We start from the raw sequence: 8,355 nt of genomic DNA, 5'->3' as shown, positions 1-8,355 counted from the left end.
TATAATTAAATATATAATATCTAATCTAATTATTTATGTCTATATATTGAATATACTTCATAGTTATATTTTATAATTTGTACAATAGTTAATCGATAAGATTTAATAATTTTATATAATAGTATGTTGAAACCATATATGACATAGATAAATGCTATCATATTATATGTATGTATTAATAATTTATGTAGACATATAATATATTGTTATTATGGATAAATATCAATTAGTTAGATATTAATTATTTATAAATTTCTCAAATCTTATAATTCAATAGAGTTTCTACTTATTAGTTGTACAAATTTAATATTAAATTATTTATTTATTTATTAAATCTTTTCCAAAAAATAAAAAAAATAAATAATTTGAGCCGAGCTCGGCTTCGTTTTTTAGATGAGTTCGAATTAAGAATTTAACTTATCGAATCAAGCTCGAATAAAGAATAAATAAAAATCTCAAACTTAGATTTGAGCTCAAACTCGAATATTTTAAGTTGAGATGAGCTCGATAAATTAAATACCGGCTCAATTTAGCTCAATTACAGCCTAGATGGAATGGTTTACAAGAGTACGAGTAATAAATAAATAAATAAATAAATAAAACAGGTTTTATAATATTTATTGTTATTTATGGAAATCTTTTGACAACATTAAATACAAAATAAATAAAATATAATTAATTTAATATATTTATCTCTTTTTTTTTAATTAAGATTCTATCTAATTTTAAATTGTATAATATATCTCGATATTGAAAAAAAAAAAAAAACTATAAAATATCCCAATGTTAATCCGAGTCGTCGTCCTTAGGATTTTTAAAAGCCTTGGCGGGAAATGAGTTTCCTACGTCTACATTTTCCCGCTAAACGCAGCCGCTATATTTATTTATTCCCCACGTTTTTTTTCCTCCTTATACCACCGATCCACGACCCGAAATCCAAAACCAGTTAATCCTAACCATGCCTGCCATCGTCCGATCTAACGCCGACTCCACTCCTCAGAAACGAAGACTCAGATCCGATGCTGCAGCTGCGCAGGATAGCCAGCCTTCCATACCGGTCAAGTGGAAATCGCCTCGCAGATGCACATCTGCGAGCCCAAACTGTCCCTCCAATGTGATTTCTACGATGCTCTGATTATATACGAACTGTTGATGTTTTTCATTTCAATTTTATCGTTCTTCTAACAAACAGCGCGTTTGCTTAAACTTGATGGGTTTATGTATACGCAATTCGAAGCAAACTAAATTAGAGTAAAATTATTTGCAGAGAGCTGCCATAGATTCAAGTGAAAATCCTGGAAAATCACCACTGAAGAAATCGCCTGATAGATTTATCCCAAATTCGAAATGGAGTCCCGTAGGTAATTGTGAACTTTGAAATTGATCTCAATGTATTTATTCTCCGGTTCGTTTTAGTTTTGGTAGAACCTGCTTATTTATATTCTCGGCGTGTCGTTTATTTTGATCAATGTAGATACGGAGCAGATGAGGGCGGTGAAGGAGGCCTTGCACGTTTCGACGGCACCATCTACCATCGTGTGCCGTGAGGATGAGCAGAGGAGGGTTTTGGAGTTCTGCAAGGTATGCATGGAGCAAGAGAAGGCTGGGAGTTTATATATTTGCGGGTGTCCAGGGACCGGGAAATCATTGTCAATGGAAAAAGTGAAACAGCTTCTGGTTGATTGGGCTAAAGAGGTAAAGCTCTTACTTCCCCTCTATTTGATTGTTATGGCACTCTATTGAATCAATTGCTCTAACAAACAGGTAGGTCATCAGCAGCCGGATGTGTTGAGCATTAATTGTACTTCTCTAGCAAAAACATCGGATATTTTCAGCAAGGTACCGATATCAACAACATATTTGATTGCCATTAAAACATCAACCATGCTTAGCAGCTGTTTGTATTGGCAGATACTCGGCGATGCCCAACGGCGAAAGAAAGCCAACGGCTCTACTACCTCTGCTTTGCAACAGCTCCAGAACGTGTATTCTCAAAACCCGCTGTCTTCCGCCAAGAAGATGATGTGAGATAACAAGAGTACATTTCTGAGTCATTTCCGTGCTTGTTTCTCGATTGGACGACGCCAAATAGATGATTTTACTCATGTGGGTGTTCGTTTTATAAAACAGGCTGATAATTGCTGATGAATTGGACTATTTAATTACTAAAGACCGGGCTGTGCTTCACGATCTTTTCTTGCTTACAACTTTACCTTTCTCCAGATGTATTTTGATAGGTACCATTCCTAGTAAAATTATTTTGAAGTTCCTGAATTCATTGGATTCTCAATTTGTGTGCCTCACATGCATTCATGAACTTCTCATTTCATCTTTGCTTTTGCAGGAATAGCTAATGCAATAGACCTAGCAGATCGTTTTCTCCCGAGACTCCAATCATTAAACTGTTAGTTCGATACTTGCTTTCGTTTAGTTTATTTAAGACGGCAAAAGTTTTCCCTTTTAATGGTGGTCTTTTATCCAAGACTCAATGAACTCCCTTTATTCTACTTGGGAATATTGAATATTGGGACATTCTACTTGGGAAGGACATAGATAAATAGCTTGATTACCTCCTTCAACTAAAGTTTTCTGAATTGTCCCCTGAATATATCCTTTAAATGCCACATTTAAACCTGCCCTTCATTCTCCACCAAAATATTGACTACAAATGTGAAATGACATTTCAGCTGACCTGTATTTCTGTTAGTACTCATCGGTAGCTCTGCCGTTATTTTTTTTGGTGCTAGGCAAGCCTATGGTAGTAACTTTTCGGGCCTACGATAAAGATCAGATCCTCACGATACTGCAGGAGAGGCTGTTGGTAAGTTCTGCCCTCTCGTTTTACTTTCAAGCAAACAAGTAGTTTTGCTTATAGCATTGATTCTGGTGGAAAAAATAGATTTGTCTGGAGAATTGATGAGTAATTATGGTCACTCTGCTCCACCAGGCACTTCCTTACCTTGTCTTTCAACCGCAAGCATTGGAACTCTGTGCCAGAGTGAGTTCTCCGTCACTTATTTTCTATGTTCTGATGAATAATTTTTATTTCTCTTAGTTTCCTCTCTCTCTCTCTCTCTCTCTCTCTCGCCCAACGTTAAGGATGATGCATAACTTTCTCATAAAGCTAAGGCATCTGATTCTAACCTCGTGGTTAGCGTAGAAAATCATTTTATACTGACTATATAAAATTTGCAGAAAGTGGCTGCTGCCTCTGGTGATATGCGAAAAGCACTTTGTGTTTGCAGGTCAGTGCTCTATGATATATGAATTGTTGGTTCGGCCTATGATGAATTGGTAGATGCAAGTGTCAGAACTTGACTGCATTCCTGCGTTCAAGAAGTAGTAGGGAAAAAAATAACACACTAAATTCAGCAGTGTTGCTTGGTATGAGTTGCAAATCCATTAGCAAACTGCTCAACCCAAGTAGCTCTAAGACATTTAGGATATTTATTCAAGTTTATACATATTTCAATACTTTGTGGTAAAGCTTGACTAGTTAAAAGTTGTACCGTAAGTATGTGAAAGTTGATTTTGGAGATTACACTCCAAGATGTGGCAACATCCTTTGCAACATTGGCTCTGCTGGGTAAATTTAAAACTTAAAACTATCCCGTTTTCTTTTCAATCTATTATCCATTAAGTTTCATGGGGCTTGACATGGATAGAGGATTCATTCTTAGTGGTATTGTGTAGTTGAATGATGCCAGCAAGAAGTTAGCTTCTTCTTTTTTCCGACTGTTGGGAATCAGTCTTTTGTGTGTCTGCGTTATAGCATGTTGAACAGTTTCACCACAGGAATTGGTACCGAGCACTACAATGGATATTGGCGTTCTAACTCCATCAAAGCAACTAGAAAAATGATGTCATACAAATAAAAACACCTATAAGCTTTCATTGTCTCCAATAAGAACTTCAAAATTTAGGCTATAACAGTTAAGACTGTATGCAGGAGTGCAATTGAGGTACTAGAAGCAGAGCTGAGAAAATCTAGCAGCAACTTCAATTTGTCGACAGTAGAGAAAGCATTATTTGAACAGCAAACAACAGCTGCTGATATTTTAAGAAAACAGGAAATAGATGTTGTAAGTTCTGAACTATTGACATCTTAGATAGTTAGATATCCTTTCTGAAATATCGAATTTGTGTCTGTTTTCTCTGCCAGTTTCTATTTGTTTTATACTTTTTTTCCTTATTGCCTCTCTGAGGTTTCGAAACTGGTTGCAGGTGAGGCTTGATCATATGGTTGTTGCTTTGTCAAAGACGTATAGAACACCAATAGTGGATACTATACAATCTCTCCCACAACATCAGCAGGTAACCTTGCGTACCAGATGCTGAAAACATGGTGTATCATATATAACAGTTCCATAGTTGTTTTTATCCAATTTTGATGAATGATGTAGAATCTTTCCAACATAGGCATCCTTTTGCTGCAAGGTTAAAAAGCTAAATGATGAGTAGCACCGAGATCGAAAAAGTTTTTGTAATTGATTATAAGGATGTCGATACGTAACCCACTGGTCCATTTGGGCTAGTTAAAAGAGTATCCCAGCACAGAGCTTCAAATTTGGGTTCCTTTTCCGAAAATTATAAAAGCTGCTCACTTTTTCTTATCAATGATGAAGAGAAGAAAATGATCTCTTCTGTGCTTATGAATTACAATTGTGGAATGTTTTAGCTACAAAAAGATTTTACAAAAATAAATTTATAAATTGACGTGATTTGATGCGATATGTTAGATTGTAATTATTGAGAAAACCTTGTGGACGGTGTATGGAAATTATTGAATTTCTTTTGATGAATGTCAAACCCTTCCTTAAAAACCCCTCCAAACTCCTAATGGTGCATTTGGTTGGATGGACTTGGTGTGTTAAAATCCAAATTTCTTGTTTGGATATGTATCAAAATTTGGATTTGCATTTCCAAACAAGCTTTCAAAACTTTTCAAAACTCTGGATTTGGAATTTTGTTTGATTTGGTCCAAACGCAACCTAACCATTAAAGGATTTGAAATTATGATTGATTTGTCCAAACGCAACCCAACCATTAAAGGATATGTTTATTACCCAAAAAAATGAATTCAATCACTAGATTATCATGTGCCCTGCACCAAATATACCGCGCGCAAAAGTTTTCAGCCCCACTTAAATTTACTTCCCTTGCTCCATACATTATTTTGAGATGCACAAGTTATTGACTGCAGATTGTACTTTGCTCTGCGGTCAAACTTTTCCATGGAGGAAAGAAGGATACAACTGTAGGGGAGGTGTGCTTCTTTGCCACTACCTAACCTATACTTGGCTTGATTTCTATCTAGAAACTGCAGAACTGTTTTCTGAAATTCGCTTCCTGAATGCAGCTGAATAAGTCTTACATGGACTTCTGCAAATCAACCCTAATCCCACCTGTTGGGAGTATGGAACTTTCAACCATATGCAGAGTTCTAAATGACCAGGTAACACAGTGCTGTAGGGCTGTACACTAGAGTTCTAATACCCTATTTTACTTGGAAAATGAAGAGATATGAATAAAGTTCTAAGGCAAAATATTCAAAGTGCAGGGGCTTCTCAAAGTAGGTCAATCTCGAGATGATAAATCGAAAAGAGTGACATTAAGGGTAGATGAAGCAGACATCACGTTTGCATTGCAGGTTTGGGCCCGAGTTTTGTTGATCCGCTCGTATCTTGCTTTCTTTACACGTAGAATCTGTTTCTCACTGATCTTTCTTTCTTTCTTTCTCTTGTTATTTACATCTTCCTATATTTGAATCAGGGGATCCGTTTCTTTCGCAACTGTTTTCAGCAATTTTGCTCAAAGCACATAGACTAGTGATTCTTCCGAAGCTTGTTAACGGGGGGGACTTCATTTTTTCAGTTCACACAGTCCAAATGAACAGGTTGGTAGCACTTGCTTTTACAATTTTCATTAATCTTACGACTGTCTCTGAGTCTTTCATGCATGGGTATTTTTCAGTAGTTGTTTGACCAAAAGAACCAGCATTTTTTTTTTTGTGAATAAGCACATCAGTTCTTGTTTTTGAATATTGGAGGTAGAGATGAGACAAGATAAATTGAAATCATTACTTAATCATTATATTTTTTTCTAAATTTTTAAATAAAATATAAAATATAATTTAACATTTTCAAATCTAGAATAAAAAGAAATTATGTTTTAACAATATTTTAATTATATAATATTTTTATTCAATCTTTTTCTCATTTTTTAAGATCTCATAAAACATCTCAACTCAAATTATTTTATTATTATTTACGAATTATTTTATTAGTATTTATAAATTTTTCATCTCATCTCAAATCATCTTATTTGAATAATCAAGCGAGGCGTTAATCATTTTGAAATGAGGAGTGGTCCGGGACCAATTTCCTTCACACTGATGATATGGTAAATTTCAAATTTTAAGAAATATTTAAAATTATATTCTTACAAATTAAATCATAGAATATCATTATTGCGAAAGATGCATTTTTCGTTATAATTTGTAAATATAATTTTCATTCATAGATTATCATTCATTGCTCTTTAAGATTCTTCTGCCATAGCACATGAGAATCAGATCAATATATTGATAAGGGACTTATAAAAAAAAGGTACATACAAGTTTCAATTTGGAAAAAAAAAAAAAAAAGGTAAATTTATAAGACCGAATATTTAATTATTTTGTCGTCCATGTTGTATAACAGATTAACATTTGGTTGCATTGATGCAGTTATCGGGGCAATGCATAGCAAGCACGACTCGTGAAGATCAAAATAGAGGAACTTTGAATTCGAAAGCACAATTAATTTGTAGCCAAAAGTTGAAATGCTGCCAGAAAAAACATCATAACAGGATATGAGAAAAGAGAAATTCAAGATATGATTTAGATGCGGTTTAGATAGTAAGATAAGATGAGATAGTTTTAGAAAAAGTTAAAATTTGAATAACATATTATTATAATATTATTTTTATATTTTATATTAAAATTTTGAATTGTTTATTATATTTTATATGATAATTTAAAAAAATTATAATAATGAGATAGATGAAAAGAAGTTACAGAGCAGACTGGCTCGATTTATAAAAATTCTTTTGTATTTTTGGGAGGTGGACTTCCTTTGCTTGCATACTTTAGATGCCCATAACAGTGCAACGTCGAAAATACTTAAAGGTGCACCGAATAAAAAAGGGATAGCATAATTTTGCACTAATCATGCATTATGCATTGTTAAAACAATGCATGAACAATATAAAATTATGCCATTCATTCTTTTTTTTTTTTTTTTTTTTTTTTTTTTTTTTGTTTGTAGGCAAATTATGCCATTCATTCTGATTTCGTATACTTCTTCTCCATGAATAGTTGTTTTTTTTAAAATGAATTTCGCTTCTACCTTCTTTATGCTTTCATTTGAAAATAGCAAAAACATAGTGGAAAGGGAATTCTCCTCCCAGCCCATGCAAGATATTGAGTCTCGTCCTCAATCATATCTCATCCTCCTGCGGCCCTAGGTTCACTAAAGGAGCTCGGCCCGCAAATTGTGCCAGTTAGAAGAGGGTGCATCGTGCAGAAAATCAGACTAAAAGAGACAGATAGGACATACCGACTCTGACATCTCCATGTGATACATAGCATTAGGGGTGTAAATTTAAATCGAGAAATCGGTCCGAAACTGGTTCTTATATTATGAAAACCGGTCAGATTCGATCCAATTTCGATTCTATAATTTCTGAGACCGGACCGAACTGGACCCATTGAAAAAAATATATATAAATTAATTTTATATATTATATAAATTATTTATATATATAAGTTTTATATATAATATATAATTATAGATTAAATTTTTATATATAATATATATAATTATATATCATATATGAAATAATTTCATATTATAATTTATAAATTATAACATAAAATGTTAATCTTAAATATAAACATTTGTAATTTGTTTGATCATATGTTATTAATATAATTATATATAAGATAATGTTATTATAATTTATAAAATAAAAGTTTAATCTTAAAGATAAAAATTTAATTGATCATATACTTTAAACATAATATATATATTAAATTATTACTAACATTTTATCATAAGAAGTAACATTTTATTATATGTTTTTTACATTTTAACAAAATTGAAAAATCAGACCGGACCGGACTAGAAATCAGTAAAATAGGAGGTATCGGTTTAGGTGGATAACCGGAGCGTAATCGGTTTTAAAAAATGTAAAACCGGTACATACCGGTTCGGTCCTAGATTTTGTCCAAAACCGGACCAGTTACACCCTTACATAGCATTAAAGGATCTACGCCGGCAAGAGAACAGGAAGCATAGACAGCCTTCCATTCTT

General features: G+C 33.4%; 1 protein-coding gene across 2 annotated transcripts; it reads left to right on the top strand.

Moving 5' to 3' along the window:
* The first annotated feature begins 894 nt into the window (after positions 1–894).
* On the top strand, positions 895–6,967 carry LOC121240538 (cell division control protein 6 homolog B-like). Of its 2 annotated transcripts, none has more exons than XM_041137992.1 (17): positions 895–1,114; positions 1,268–1,361; positions 1,475–1,695; positions 1,777–1,839; positions 1,912–2,024; positions 2,131–2,237; positions 2,345–2,404; positions 2,748–2,821; positions 2,948–2,998; positions 3,196–3,245; positions 3,950–4,082; positions 4,225–4,314; positions 5,204–5,266; positions 5,360–5,455; positions 5,561–5,650; positions 5,773–5,896; positions 6,728–6,925. In XM_041137992.1, the coding sequence occupies exons 1-16, from the start codon at positions 959–961 to the stop codon at positions 5,827–5,829; spliced, it is 1,518 nt and encodes a 505-aa protein (XP_040993926.1). In that variant the 5' UTR covers positions 895–958; the 3' UTR covers positions 5,830–5,896; positions 6,728–6,925. The 2 variants fall into 2 exon arrangements, with proteins under 2 accessions (XP_040993926.1, XP_040993925.1); XM_041137991.1 differs by having other exon boundaries at positions 896–1,114; positions 1,765–1,839; positions 6,728–6,967.
* The last annotated feature ends 1,388 nt before the right edge of the window (positions 6,968–8,355 follow it).

The sequence above is a fragment of the Juglans microcarpa x Juglans regia genome, chromosome 7S, assembly GCF_004785595.1.
Source record: "Juglans microcarpa x Juglans regia isolate MS1-56 chromosome 7S, Jm3101_v1.0, whole genome shotgun sequence".
In the NCBI taxonomy this organism is placed as follows: Eukaryota; Viridiplantae; Streptophyta; class Magnoliopsida; order Fagales; family Juglandaceae; genus Juglans; species Juglans microcarpa x Juglans regia.
Note: the sequence above shows the minus strand (reverse complement) of the source record. Positions and strands in the feature narration are given on the sequence as shown.

What these genes read in the sequence shown, in the direction of transcription:
- LOC121240538 (XM_041137991.1), top strand. Translation starts at nt 959, where the DNA reads ATGCCTGCCATCGTCCGATCTAACGCCGACTCCACTCCTCAGAAACGA. An exon ending in TGGTTGATTGGGCTAAAGAG is followed by an intron (nt 1,696 to 1,764) that starts GTAAAGCTCTTA and finishes TCTAACAAACAG; the next exon opens with GTAGGTCATCAGCAGCCGGA. An exon ending in TCTTCCGCCAAGAAGATGAT is followed by an intron (nt 2,025 to 2,130) that starts GTGAGATAACAA and finishes TTTATAAAACAG; the next exon opens with GCTGATAATTGCTGATGAAT.